The sequence below is a fragment of the Megalops cyprinoides genome, chromosome 1 (assembly GCF_013368585.1).
Source record: "Megalops cyprinoides isolate fMegCyp1 chromosome 1, fMegCyp1.pri, whole genome shotgun sequence".
NCBI classification, from domain to species: Eukaryota; Metazoa; Chordata; class Actinopteri; order Elopiformes; family Megalopidae; genus Megalops; species Megalops cyprinoides.
In genome coordinates, this window is record NC_050583.1 from 46633304 (window position 1) to 46648176 (window position 14873).

The 14873-nt window shown below is 42.7% G+C and overlaps 2 protein-coding genes across 2 annotated transcripts; both read left to right on the forward strand.

Annotated features, from left to right (window-relative positions):
* The first annotated feature begins 458 nt into the window (after window positions 1–458).
* On the forward strand, window positions 459–2055 carry LOC118788723 (interferon-inducible GTPase 5-like). The gene is made up of 3 exons (XM_036544786.1): window positions 459–1029; window positions 1217–1662; window positions 1858–2055. The coding sequence occupies exons 1-3, from the start codon at window positions 459–461 to the stop codon at window positions 2053–2055; spliced, it is 1215 nt and encodes a 404-aa protein (XP_036400679.1).
* Window positions 2056–12305: 10250 nt separating this feature from the next.
* Window positions 12306–14069, forward strand: LOC118788470 (interferon-inducible GTPase 5-like). The gene is made up of 2 exons (XM_036544831.1): window positions 12306–12867; window positions 13260–14069. The coding sequence occupies exons 1-2, from the start codon at window positions 12306–12308 to the stop codon at window positions 13964–13966; spliced, it is 1269 nt and encodes a 422-aa protein (XP_036400724.1). The 3' UTR covers window positions 13967–14069.
* Window positions 14070–14873: the final 804 nt, after the last annotated feature.

Below are 14873 nucleotides of genomic sequence, written 5' to 3' on the forward strand. Positions count from 1 at the left end.
AACAGCTTATTGCATTTCACTTGCACAGTACCTACAACAGTTATTTCCCCAAACACATCTGAGGAGACAGCGGCTCCATCAGGCGAGTAGCTATCTTGGTAAGTCGCGTCTATTTTACATGTTCAAGTGTAGCATTAGTGAACAGAGAAATTATTCTCAGAGCAGTGTGTTGGTTGTAGAGCTTGATGTAGGCTATCCACAACCAAAGAGATTACGCTTTCACACGAGGGCTACAAAGCGCATCACAAATGAAATAGAAGGGGGGTTTTGATCTGACATTTAATGCATTTCTTCCAAAGAGCAGTGTGGTGTAACAGTAAGGAAGCAAAAATATGTCCAGAATTATGTTTAAAAGGCTAATAAAAATATTGAAAAAAAATTAAAGTTGGGAATATTTGTAGTCCATACATTTAATTTTTAAAAATTATTTCATTGTTTCTTTTTTGTTTAAGGAAATAATGAGTCTGGATGATGCAGAAGGGGTGATTTCCCCTGAAGAGATGCAGACAATAAAACAGTCACTGGAGAATGAGAGCTTAAATTCAGCTGCTGAGAAGATCCAGAAATATTTTGATCAGCTGGATAAAACGGTTCTGAACATGGCTGTCACTGGGGTATCAGGCAAGGGGAAGTCCACCTTCATCAACACCATCAGGGGCTTGGGGGATGAAGAGGAGGCTTCAGCCCCTACTGGGGAGACTGAGACCACCATGGACGCCACCCCATACTCCCATCCAAAGTTCCCCAATATCAAACTGTGGGACCTCCCGGGAATTGGAACAGAAAAGTTCAGACCGGATCAGTACCTGGAGCAGGTGGGATTCCAACGCTACGACTTCTTCATCATCATCTCATCCGAGCGCTTCACCTGTAATGATGCAAACCTGGCTAGAGAAATCCACAAGATGGGGAAGCATTTCTACTTCGCTCGCTCCAAGGTTGATGAGAGTTTGCGCGCTAAGGCGGTGAGAAAGAACGACTACAATGAGACATCTACCCTAAAGCTGATCCGAGAGGACTGCATCACAGGTAGGGCCTGTTTCACCCCTGGGTTGGTGAGTGCTGGGGGTGTTGCATTGTGGGTACAGTTGGTGCCTTGAGACCAGAAGGTTGTGATTGCCAAGATTCTCATCTGAAAGATTTTAAAATGGTAACCACTTCCTCATCATTATAGAGCTATACCGAGGGAATGACTGTGAGTGTTGTTTCACTGTAGGCCTGCAGAAACTTGGTGTGGAGTCTCCCAGAGTGTTCCTGATCTCCAGCTTTGATCCAGAGAAGTACGACTTCACCCTCCTGCAGGAGGAGATGGAGAAGGATCTTCCACAAGAAAAGAGGCACGTCTTCCTGCTGGCTCTGCCTAATATCACCGAAAGTGTCTACCAGAAGAAGAAAAAGGCTCTCCAGTCAGACATATGGAGGGTGGCTCTGCTCTCTGGTGCGGCGGCAGCAGTCCCCATTACAGGGCTGGGCTTTGCAGTAGATGTGAAAGTCCTGAAGAGAGAGATATCCAAGTACTACAGAGCTTTCGGCCTGGACAAGGCCTCTCTCAGAAGCCTTGCAGATCGAGTGAAGGTGCCTGTGGAGGAGCTGAGAAAAGTCACCAAGTCTGGTATTAAGGAAGACCTAACGGATGAAATTGTCATTAAGATGCTGACCAAAGCAGCAGGGAAGGGCCTTTTGGCAGCAGGGCAGAAGCTCAAAAAAGCTACCAAGTTCGGCTCAGACAAGGCGACAACCGGTGACGAGGTTGTTAAAGCGTTGGGAAAGGTTGCAGTGGGAGGGCTTGAAGTAGCAGGTGGAGAGCTGAAGCAGCAGGGGACAGCTGCCAGCACAGTCCTTACCATGCTGGGGAAGGTGGCAGGGGGAGGGCTCATGGCATCCAAAGGCGTAGCCAGCATGTTGCCCCTGTTCGGCTCCCTGGCCTCCGGAGGGATCGCATTCTGCACCTCCTACTGTGTGCTGAAGTCGTGCTTGGAAGAGCTAGCCGAGGATGCTAACCTCGTGCTGCTGAGGGCCTTTCCAAACGAGGCCCCTAAAGGGAAGTGTGTGTAACTGCAGTGTTAAATAAAGTGGAACTCAGATCTGCTGGTATTGTATGTGGATAGCTTAGTCCCACGCTTGTAAATCCTGTCTAAGGATGTAAGGGTTTTGGTATTCTTGATTTTTAATTCATGTCCTTAATTTGCTCAGTTTTAAATAAATATTAAATTGTCTCTGCTGCTTTGTTTTTTGTATTTGTTCTATCACATCACGTCTTTAATTGACACAGTGTAACAGACCTGGGAAGTTCTTGTCTTACTGATGCGTGTCTCTGTTTGCCTACTTTTAACTTCTATTAAACGCTGAGTCTCAAAGATGGATAATGGTTGATGTGGGATTGCTTCACTAACTTTTTTCGTTTCAGCGCAGTCGTTTTAGCGTGCAATCGTTTTAGTGCTGCGGTTGCTTTCCCATCAGCTCCGTTTGTAGCCTGCGTTACTGAAATGGGTCTTTAGCTGATAAGCGGGCAAAACACATCCACAAACACAAGGAGCAGCAGCAGGGTGAGACAGGGGGTCAGAATGTGACATCACAGTACATAATGATCCCATGTGCTGCAGATTGCTGTTATGCAAAGAAACTGTTCGGGAAACATACAGCGATGTACATCACGTCTCCTCTGAACAGTGTATTTTTCTTAAAATCATTCTTGACACTTTAATATATAATTGTTCTCTCTGACCTGCCTTTGTGCACCATCATCAAAGGCGCGTATTTATTCTCCCTTCTTAGTTTTAGTTCCTTTCACTTGACGAAAACTCTGGAAATTCTAGTTTTAGTCACATCTTTTTAAGGTAGCCTACATTTTAGCCTTGTTTAATTTGTTTCTTTCATTGAAAATATTAATCTTTTGTTGAACACACGTGTAGGCACTTAGACAATATGCCCATCATATATAGTTAATTGTTAATTCAACAAGACGGCAACCATCAGTATTGTCAGGTTCTATCCTAAGGGTCGGGGACTGCCAGTTGTGTGTTTGATATATTCTGCAATCACCAGTAACTGATTGAAAGCAAAAAAGGGCTTGTTAGTTGATTGGTTGTAATCAAGTGTGCTAGTACCTGGATAGATCAAACATTTGAAATGACTGGGTCAACTGTTAAAGGAATTAATGAATGCAGGAGAAAACTATCTTGAGTGGACACATCAATTAGTATTCTAGTCTTAAGTTCTAAGTTCTAAGTTTATGAAGTACATACAATTCAGTCCCAATCTAGTCAACATTGTATCTTGAGGGCAGTTATTCACTGGCTAATATTATTTTGCCTTAATGAAAATAGAATGTAAAGTTTAGATTTTGTGGAAAGATTAATATGTTTCAATAATGTAATGTATTGTACCTAACCTCTAAAGCTAACAGATGAATCAGCCTTGAAATGAACATGTTTAGCTACAACTAATACGGAGTTTGCTATAGCATAGCTACAGCATTTTCTCTTAGTAGTCAACTGAGTATTTTTAACAGCAAGAAAGACTGAATGCAAGGAAGTTAAACTAGTAAGGTAAGCATATAATTTGGATAGTTTGCTAGCAAACTATAAAAAAGACTTTTCTCTCCACGCTCGCTTCACGCTACTGCGCATTCCCCTTGTAACTATGTACTGTATTGTCATAAAGATCGCGTCGTACTTTCCATTCCGCTTCCATAACCATATGAACCCGAGATGGGCTTGCAATTTTAAATATTGACGTAGGCTAACGCTAGAAAGCAGTGAAACAGAGCTGGAGGAGCAGGAGGAGATGCGCTGCGAAAAACCGCGCACTCTTAAAATGATTTGAAGCAACCAGGCCGGGTACACTCTTCACTCCCGCCTATAACTGACTTGCCCCACGGTCAAAAGGGACGAAATTATATGAATACCTAAATCACAAAAGTCAGTAAGGTCAACAGCCCAAGCCTCACTCCGGATCCACCCCCTCCCAATAGGGATGGGCGGATCGATACCAAAATATCGATATTTCGATCCTGATGGTTCAGTTTTAAGGATCGATCCTCATATTTAAAAAATCAATAACAGGTAATGCTTTAAACGTCTGATTTCATAAATTTAATTTCATAGTATTTTTGCTCATTTTTTTGAATGGTTAGTTTGGATAGGAATTACTTTTCCTTCCGCTTTCTCACTCAGCTCCCAGCAACGTCTGTAATAAGGCAACACAGAAACAGACTCAGTCACTCAGCCACAGTGCCGGGTGCAGAATGTAAACGGAGCCTCGTGTGGAATTATTTTGGTAAATAGTAAAACAGACAAAATGGTCAGATATTGTGGCAATACCACAAATCTCATGAAACATTTAAATTGCCACCCAAAAGAGCATGACCAGTTACAGGAGAAACGACGAGAGGTGGCGAAAATGCAGACAGATACCCCCACTTCATTGAGGGAAAGTTTTTTTTAGCAGAGGCGTTTAAGAAAGGCAGGAATTATCTAGGTAACCGGTGATAATAGAATTGTTAACCATGTGAAATGTAAGCAGGATATTGATGTGCAGGATATTTATTGTATGAAACCCTCGTCATGGTATTGGTGTAGATTAGTTTAGGCCTACATATAAGCCCAAGTTTTGCAGTCAGTAGGCTGTAATTGTTCAGCTCTTGGAAGACTGCAGTAGCATTGTAGCGTTTATCCACCACAGCACGAAAGCAACGCAGAAACTCGCAGACATACAGAAGCAGCTGAACGTGGCAGAGCACAAACTGGTTCAGTCAGTAGAAACAAGGTGCAATTTGCATTCTATATGTTGGACAGACTTCAGGAGCAGAGGGAAGCAGCCATCACTGCACTTTGTGTACTTGGAATCGTAGACTAAGTAGTGTCTTAAAAGTAAGCTTTTAAATGCATTTTTTGATGTAATTTCATCATAGAAATTACAAATATTTCCTGGATTTGTGTACACAACAAGACTTAAAAAAATATCGGTATCAGGATACTAGCCCTAGTATTACTTGGTATCGGATCGAAACAAAAATCACTGGTATCGCCCATCCCTACCTCCCAAATGCGCTCCTGGCTCTGCCAGCGTCCCGAACAGACTGCCTGGAAACAGGTGATGCTCACTGTCCATGATGAAACGTAACTGCCTGTTACGTCACAGTGAGCAGCACCGATCTAGGCTGCATGCCTTCCTCTCTGCGCATCACAGTATGTGTATGTGTCTAACCAAAAAATATATTAATAAAATATTACTTCAAAACTGGTGTTTCGGGTCAATAATAACAATTAGCAGAGTAAACATGCAGGAATAACAGAATATATTCATTAGGGAAAATGGGTGAATATGTTTACTAATGGAACTACTGTACTGCTTACCTTACACTTGAATTCCAAATAGTCTGAATGCATATTAATATGTTACGTTTACTTGTTTATTGATGATCAAAGCTCCAACGGGAAGTCCATGGCGGGCAACATTTGGCACCAGGGTCACTGGTGGAATAGCCCTGACACAGAGGCTTCCATGTTTGTATCTTCTGAGTTTAGTTTCTGTACAGTGCTTGTTGTTCTGGTTGGTCCTGTGACAGGTATTTATTGTATCTTGCCATAGTAAGTTCCCATTTATGATAAAAACCACCCAACAACAGTTTCAGTTTTGACTCACATGTATTTTTCCTTTAACAGCTGGTCAGGCTGTGGTTGTACCTGTCTGATATGCATCACTGACCCAAACATAAAAAAACTACTATATCTGTGGGTCAAATTTCCTGTGCTGAAATACAGCTCCTGATGTTTAAATCCAGCTGTTTTCCTGTTACAAAGGAGGATACGTATCATGCATCATTATCTGACTACTCTGCTCCGGGTTTTTCACACTCAGGACAAATGAAGTCTCTTGTTAGTAGTTGTGTGGCTGTAGGCCTGTCGGTGTGAATGTCTTAATGTGGTCAGATGAATTTCTATGCTTCATCCCTGTCATTGGCACTTTGGCAGCTGGAGGAATAGGATTCACAACAACCTACTTGTTGCTGAGGTTGTGCTTGAATGCTTTGGCGAAAGACGCTCAACTTGTTTTGTTGAGGGCCTTTGAAAAATGAGGATACAAAGGGTAAAGATGAGCAAAAATAAGATAAAATGGATGCAATATACATATGAAGAGAGACTAAAAATACTTAATCTTTATAGTGTCAGTAAAAAAAGTCGGGAGATTTGTTGGAGATGTAGATTTTCAATAAGGATAAATGAAGTGGACTGAATAAACTATTTTCAGATTAGTGGTGTTGGCAGAACAAGAAGACAAAGGTGAACATTAGTAAAATGTACATTTCACACTGATAGTAGGAAGATTTTTCAGTCAGAGACTTCCAGATACATGCCATAACTTGTCAGGATTTGTAGTGGAAGCAGAGACCCTCAGAGCGCTCAAGACCAGGCTTGATGGATTGTTAGAAGCACTATATAATACAGACAGAATGACTGGCAGGTCTGAATGTACTCTTCTGATTATTAAGCTTCATATTTTCCTATGTTCAACCATGTGGAGCTGTAATGTGCAGATACTGAATGCCAACAGTTTTTCTCATGATAATTTTCAAAATTATACCATCTGTAATCATAAATGCATTGTGCTAGAACATAAGAGTCTTGATATCCTTCTTAAATAATTTCCCCTTATCTGTCAGTTTTAAATAAATTTGTTTTAATTGTCTTAGTGATTCCTTTCTTTCAGAGTAATTGCTGGTTTCATTAGATCTGCTGTCAAATTTTCCTCTTTTTCTTGTTAAAATTATAGGGGGAGACTTACTATGACGTTCCCCACAGCCCAAATGCTTATGCACTATAACGCGGATTTTACATGGATTATTATTATTATATGCAAATGTGACCATGTTAATTATGAGGATCTGTGTAAAGAAATTTTTCAGAAAAACTTTGAAACATTGATACAGATCTCTGCATGTGATGTGTACGTCTGTAACCGTGTAAAGATCATAAGAAAAGTGTGGAATAAATTGACCGAGGTAGTGTCTGTGCTGGAATTAATACCCGTGTTCTCCCTCCTTGTCCCTTTATTTTTGAAAGTGTTATTTTGGGATAAAAGAATCTTAAAAGTGAATGGTTAACGATTGATCCAGTATTACTTTACTAGCCTTTGCGCGCAATCGTTTTAGCGCTGCAGTTGCTTTCCAATCAGTTCCATTTGTTTGCCTGTGTTACTGAAAGAGATTCTAAGAGTAGTATGTTGAAATTAGTATCTGAAAGGAAGTCGGTGAAGAGACTAACAAAGGGAAGACATAATCAATTTTCTTTCATCTTATTAGAATGTATGAAGCTTTAGTCTAGTTAGCCAGTATTTCTCAATCTTACTCCTGGCGGCCCACTGTCCTGCAGATCTTCTGTCTATTCTTGCTCTACCTACCTGACTGAACTCATCAGTGGCACTTTTGATTAGCTGAGCACACTTGATTTAATCAAGCAGCAGGGATAGATAGAAGATACGCGGTTCAGTGGGCCGCCACAGGGGCGGAGCCGATGGCTCATTGTAGTGGGGGCGAGGACCTGTAGTGGGCCCTTTTACAGCCAATAGAGGTTGTGCACGTCACGTCACAGTAGGCGGTGTCACTGCGGGTTACACCCACGGAGTGGCAACGTTAGCGTTCAGCTTGAATGCCGCGAAAACACAAAAAACGCGTTTAAAATGGGAAAGAGCTGTTGTGCGATTGACTGTACAAATAGATTCAACAAGAAATCGGAGCTATCTTTTTGCAGCCTGTCGAAAGCTAAAGAAAAGAGAAGCAAATGGATCGCTGCAATTCGCAGAAACAACTGGAATCCAGGCACCGAAACGTAGCTTACAGCTTTCCAAATAAAAGTTGTAATAAAATAAAAAATATTTGTACAAACCTGTCCACATACAACCAGAATATCCATTAGTGTTCTCGTCACTTTAATTTTGCCAACAAATCCCGCCTTGAAGTACGACCAAGCGTCAAGGCTTTTGCGGACATTTTAAAACACTTAAGGTGAAACAGCTGAATGTTCCAAAACAGCGATCAATGATCACCAAATTTCTCTTAGACATCTCTTGTCATAAACACTTCCACCTGTCAAAAATTAAAACAGTTTTCCAAACTTTTTTCCAAATAAAAGTTGTAATAAAATAAAAATATTTGTGCAAACCTGTCCACATACAACCAGAATATCCATTGGTGTCCTCGTCACTTTCGTCAACAAATCCCGTCTTGAAGTATGACCAAGTATCAAGGCTTTTGCGGACATATTCCAAAACGCTTAACGTTTAGGCCGACGTTAAGCGCTGTCCTCCCAGTTTTGCTTTTTTGTTAGTTTATCGCTGTTTGGAAAATTAAGCTACGAAGCGTTTTCCTTGTAACGGGCGTCAATGGAGAGTTTAGCTTTTTAGATAGGAGATAGTGTTTATGACATGTTAGATGTCAGACAAATTTGATGATCATTGATCGCTGTTTTGGGACATTAAGCCACGTTAAATGTCAGGAAACCCGTCAGTGCATAACCTCTATTATAGGCTGTATGGAGATGCAAGACAGATCCAAGGGGAAACTTACGGAGACGGAAGGGCGGAACGGAGAGAAATGCGGATTACAATGAGGTGTGCGATTTCTCGTGGCTCATTTTTTAAATAGGCTACCGCGGCTCTGTCAGCAGTGACAGCGATGGGAAATAAGACAGCCGGCGATCGCCTAGTTCCTACTTTGGGACTCGAACAGAGGGCGTAATTCTTCTGTTTGTACACTTACAAAAGGATACTGGACAGCGAATAAGGTTTTCTGTAACTATTGTGTCTCTGCTCATTCAAAATAGCTAAATATCGCGGCTCCATCAGCAGTGACGGCGATGCGAATTAAACAAGACGGCCGGCAATCGCCTAGTTCCTACTTTGGGACTCGAACAGAGGGCGTAATTTTTTGTTTGTGCACTTACACAAGGATACTGGACAGCGAATAAAGTTTTCTGTAACTTTATTGTGTCTCTGCTCCTTCAAAATAAATATCGCAGCGAGAAACTTAGGTAGAGGTCGGTCGAAACCATTACGCCCTCAGTCTGACTTTTTATTTTTTGCGGCAATCAAGATACAAATAAACTTTATTCAAAATATTAAACTAAACAACAAAAATGCATGTTCAGTCAGCCCCCCCCCCCCCCACTCGCTCCGCTACTGCCTAAGTCCTAAAGGTCATCAGTAGTTACTAGGTTCCACGTATGCAATTTATTTTGCTGATTGATACAAAAAATTGATCCAAGCTTTTGTGTCCTCAAAATCAGATTACTGTAATGCCTTATTTTCTGGCTCTTTGAAGCCTCCTCAATGCATATAGACCAGCGTTTCTCAACCTCTCCTGGCGGCCCTCTGACCTGCTTATCTTCTATCGATCCTTGCTGCTTGATTAAATCAGGTGTGCTCAGCTAATCAAAAGTGCCACTCAGTAGCGGAGCGAGCGGGGGGGGGGCCTCTGCAATGAGCCATCGGGCCACCCCTGCACTTAGGCATAAAAGGATGAGTCAAAGCCAACACAGGAATATAAGGGATGGGTTTCCAATAAGGTCTGATTTACAATAAACCACCTGAGGGAGAGAAACGGAACAATATTTCCTCAAAGCACAGCTGGACATTCTGTCGCTGTATCAGAGGACTTGCACTGATCACGCACTGCTATTACGGTAAGTCAACTTGAATTTTCCAAAATGTGTGTAACTAAATTGGTGAATAGAACTGTAGTGCAGAATAAAGTAGGTGTTATTTATATCAGCAGCATATTGTAAGCACCGTGAAACACGTATGCCCTTGGTGGCCTTCAGACAACTTGATTGTTACATGTTTATACTAAGCTGCACAGACAGTACATACAATGTAACCACAATTGTGAATAGGTTTACTGAGAGTAGGTGAAACCATTCGTTTCTACAAAATAACTAATTGATTATTATCATTATTATTACTACTAGTAGTAATTAGTCTCCAAGCACAGTGTTACAGAGCTTTAATGTTACTTATTTCAGTGGACTCCTATATTTGAAAAAAAATCACTAAATCACTTGATTTAATGTTCAGAAATCACTGAATGGTGGTTTTATTTTGTATGGAGGAATTTATGAGGTAATTAGAAAAGTGCATTTCCTGAAGAAAATGCAGTGTGTGCTTGCAACCCAGCAGCAAAAACATGGTAACATATATGAGACGATTCGCTAGGATGTGGCTAAGTGGTTGCTAGGTTGTTGCTAGGTGGTTGCTAGGGTGTTGCTAGGTGGTTGCTAGGATGTTGCTAAGCGGTTTCTAGGTTGTTGCTGGATGGTTGCTAGGCTGTTGCTTGGTGTTTGCCAGGGTTTTACTAGGTGGTTGCTAAGGTATATAAGGTGGTTGCCAAGGTGTTGCTAAGTGGTTGCTAGGGTGTTGCTAGGTGGTTGCTAGGGTAAATAATATGGTCCCTGGGGCATTGCTAGGGTGTTGCTGGGCGGTTGCCAGGATGTTGCTAAGTGGTTGCTAGGGTAAACAATATGATCGCTGGGCGTTGCTAGGGTGTTGCTGGGTGGTTCCCAAAGTATTGCTAAGGGGTTGCTAGGTGGTCGCTAGGGTGTTGCTGGGTGGTTGCTAGGGTATTACTACGTGTTTGCTAGGCGGTTGCTAAGGTAAACAATATGGTTGCTAGGGATACACCCACCTTTGGTGAATGTTGGGTCACATGACCCAAAGCACCAAATCAGGTCACGTGGCTATTGGTCAAATGGTGACCGAGTGGTAAGACTTTGAAAAATGAACTAAAGGGGACAGGAGGATGGAGGCATGAGTGAATGACAAAAAGACGAGTGCGGGTCAGTATGGTGATTTGACCTCAGCCAGCAAATCAGGTACGGTGGATTTCCGGCCAAAATTGACCGAGCAGTAAGACCTTAAAAATGAACTGAGGTCTATGGGAGGATGGAGGGATGAGTGAACAACAAAAAGACGAGTACAGTTCAGTATGGGTTTCAATGAGTGCTGGATGATTTGACCTGAGGCAGCATATGTGGTACAGTTATTTACTCTTCTTCTAGCTTCTGTTACAAACTTTTCAAATTGCTGTATCTCTGCAAATTCTGGCTCCTCATGCATAAATATACATCAGCTCAGAGGTACACTTGTGCAGATTCTCACAATGTCTTCAGTTCAGTGCTGTGATGAACAGTTTTTGAATTATGAGCCTTTGTTCAGTCTTTGTTATCCCATCGCTCTAACCAGATTAACATTTGCTATTCAAATTATTGCAATGGAGCCAATCAGAGAGCCGTGCTGTGAACTTGCTCCTCTGTATCAGGCTCCACCACGAGAGACAGAGGGAGGGGGAGAAGGAGGCAGCAAGCCTAATGCACACAATTTGCAATTTCACTTCCCCGTTTGATGTTTTTTCAAACAGCCGTATCTCCGTGAATTCTAGCTCTACACACTTAAATTATACATCAAAACAGAGGATAACCTGTGCAGATTATTTGCAGAGTTCAGCCACCACTCTAAGTCACTAAGTCAGAGGGAGAGGGGAGGGAGGCGGCACACGGCAACTCGAATAGTGCGCATGCTCCATAATGCACACAGGCAAACACACATCGCATTTTCTTCAGAAAATGCACACAAAAGTAGTGTACATTTACATTTTGTTACTTAGCAGACATTCTCATCCAGAGTGATGTACAAGATGATTTTATTTACATTGCTGACATCCAGTAGATGCTCTTAACCACAGGGACTCCAGAAGACAAGTACAAACGACATACATAGGCCAAAACGACACAAAACATTACACAAGCAAGGAAGCCACCATCCAAACATGAACACCAGCCTGTGTCAAACACACAGGGCTGAGTCCACAAATGCACACCTGGCCCAACCCGCAAGTGCAACACCATATACCCAACAGAATGCACCACTGCAACACAATACCAACACACACCCAGGGCCTCCCCCGCTGGCCTCCCTGGTTGGAATGCTATAGATAGATTCTCTTGTCTTTGTACAACCGAGTCATCATGCAACGAGGCTGAGAGACAAGGCTGCTGCTTCCACTGCCGCTTCAGTGCAGACACACCCGTAAATACTCTGTTCAGTAAGGAGCGCATGCACAGCCAGACAAGAGGGGAAAGCAAAACTACTGACTACTTAGCAGTGAAATGCACACTAAATACTAATACTAAAATAAGTATACGTTTTCAACGGAGTATGTTCACACTTTTAAGCCCCGAAGTTCTGCAGCCCCTGTATTTAAACTTTTTCAAATAATTTCTTTCATTGGTTTGTTTTTTTAGGGATAAACAAATATGTACAACATGGAAGGGTTCATTTCCCCTGAAGAGATGCAGACCATAAAACAGTCACTGGAGAGTCAAAGTCTAGATTCAGTTGCTGAGAAGATCCAGGACCATGCCAATCAGCTGAATAAAATAGTGCTGAACATTGCTATAACTGGGGAGTCAGGCAAGGGGAAGTCCACCTTCATCAACACCATCAGAGGCCTGGGGGATGAAGAGGAGGGTTCAGCCCCTACTGGAGTGGTGGAGACCACCATGGAGCCCACCCCATACCCCTATCCAGAGTTCCCCAATGTCAAGCTGTGGGACCTCCCGGGAATCGGGACAGAAAACTTCAGACCAGATCAGTACCTGGAGCAGGTGGGATTCCAACGCTATGACTTCTTCATCGTCATCTCATCTGAGCGCTTCACCTCTTATGATGTACAGCTGGCCAGAGAGATACAGAAAATGGGGAAGCATTTCTACTTCGCTCGCTCCAAGATTGACCAGAGCTTGGAGGGAGCGAAGAGGAAGAAGAATTACAGTGAGATGGCTACACTGGATGATATCCGAAAAGACTGCATCACAGGTAGGTTCTGTTCCACACCTTGACTGGTAAGTGCTGGGGCTGTTGCATTTTGGGTAGTGTGAGTACCTTGATGTCAGAAGAATGTGATCCTGAATTCATCCCAAAGGTTTTAAAATGGTAACCACTTCTTCATCAGTATAGAGCACTGATTCTCAATCCTGCTCCTGGGGCCCCCCTGCTCCGCACATTTTCCATCTTTCCCTGCTCTACCCACCTGACTGAACTCATCATGGCACTTTTTATTAGCTGAGCACACCTGATTTAATCAAGAGCATGTTTGGAGCAAGAGTAGATAAAAGATATGCAGGACAGGGGGGCTCCAGGAGTAGGATTGAGAAACACTGGTATAGAGGTACACAGGGGGAATGAATTTAACTGTCATTTCACTGTAGGCCTGCAGAAACTTGGTGTGGAGTCTCCCAGAGTGTTCCTGATCTCCAGCTTTGATCCAGAGAAGTACGACTTCCCCCTCCTGCAGGAGGAGATGGAGAAGGATCTCCCCCAGGAACAGAGGCACGCCTTCCTGCTGGCTCTGCCAGGCATCACTGACAGCATCATACAGAGGAAGAAAGCAATGCTGCAGGCTAACATATGGCAGGTGGCTCTACTCTCTGGTGCAGCGTCTGCAGTCCCTGTTCCAGGTGTGGGCTTCGCAGTGGATTTGGCCATCTTGGTGAATGAGCTGTCCAAGTACCGCAGGGCTTTCGGCCTGGATGAGGCCTCTCTTAAGAGACTTGCTGATCGTGTAAATGTGCCAGTAGAGGAGCTGAAAAGAGCCACCAAGTCTGGTTTAGCTGTGGAAATAAGTAAAGAAATGATCATTAACATGCTGATGGCAATACCGAAGGGAAAGAAGGAGGAAACAGATTCAAGGCGGTCTGTAGCAGCTGTGATGTTCGATAAAGTAAAATTAAGTCTGATTGGTGTTGGTGTGAATGTGTTAATGTGGTCAGATGAATTTCTACGCTTCATCCCTGTCATTGGCACTTTGGCAGCTGGAGCAACAGGTTTCACAACAACCTACTTGTTGCTGAAGCTCTCCTTGAATAATTTGGCAAAGGACGCTCAACTTGTTTTGTTGAGGGCCTTTGAAAAATGAGGATGCAAAGGGGAAAGATGAGTACAAAATTAATAAAATGGATGCAATGTAGTTATGAAGAGAGACTAAAAATGCTTAATCTTTATAGCGTCAATAAAAAAAGTCAGGGGAGATGATCTTCAAATGTGACCATGTTAATTATGAGGATCTGTGTAAAGAAAAGATCGTAAGAAAAGTGTGGAATAAATTGACCGAGCTAGTGTCTGTGCTGGAATTATTACCCGTGTTCTCCCTCCTTGTCCCTTTATTTTTAAAAGTGTGGGGATGGGTTTTGGGATGAAAGAATCTTAAAAGTGAATGGTTAACGATTGATCCAGTATTACTTCACTAGCCTTCCTGCGCAATCGTTGTAGCGCTGCGGTTGCTTTCCCATCAGCTCCGTTTGTAGCCTACGTTACTGAAATGGCTCCTTAGCTGACAAGCGGGCAAAACACATCCACAAACACAAGGAGCAGCAGCAGGGTGAGACAGGGGGTCAGAATGTGACATCACAGTACATAATGATCCCATGTGCTGCAGATTGCTGTTATGCAAAGAAACTGTTCGGGAAACATACGAACTGTTCGGATAACCTCACGTGATATTGGAAACTGGACTTTTCAGCAGGCATAATCATTTATACAATGAACATTTCTCTTGAGAAATACATTAAACATCCGTAAACGAATCCCTAAGTTCAGGGCTGCAAGGGCACTGACACAATTCCGGAATCTGTTCATCGCTGGCTTCTTTCTTAAATTGCACTGCGACAATTAGGTTCCCATACATTTCATTAAATTGCATTACATACATTTAGCAGACGCTCTCATCCAGAGCGACTTCCAGCACAAGGGAACTGAAGTGTACATTGCCTACATGTACAGGAAATTTGCTGATAAATGTAGGATGTGTAGTTCACAGCTAGATG

Bases quoted from the DNA above. Each gene is read 5' to 3' on its own strand.
- LOC118788723 (XM_036544786.1), top strand. From the start codon at position 459: ATGAGTCTGGATGATGCAGAAGGGGTGATTTCCCCTGAAGAGATGCAG. The intron at 1,030-1,216 runs GTAGGGCCTGTT...GTTTCACTGTAG, and splicing joins CCGAGAGGACTGCATCACAG to GCCTGCAGAAACTTGGTGTG. The intron at 1,663-1,857 runs GCAGCAGGGAAG...ATGCTGGGGAAG, and splicing joins TCATTAAGATGCTGACCAAA to GTGGCAGGGGGAGGGCTCAT.
- LOC118788470 (XM_036544831.1), top strand. From the start codon at position 12,306: ATGTACAACATGGAAGGGTTCATTTCCCCTGAAGAGATGCAGACCATA. The intron at 12,868-13,259 runs GTAGGTTCTGTT...ATTTCACTGTAG, and splicing joins CCGAAAAGACTGCATCACAG to GCCTGCAGAAACTTGGTGTG.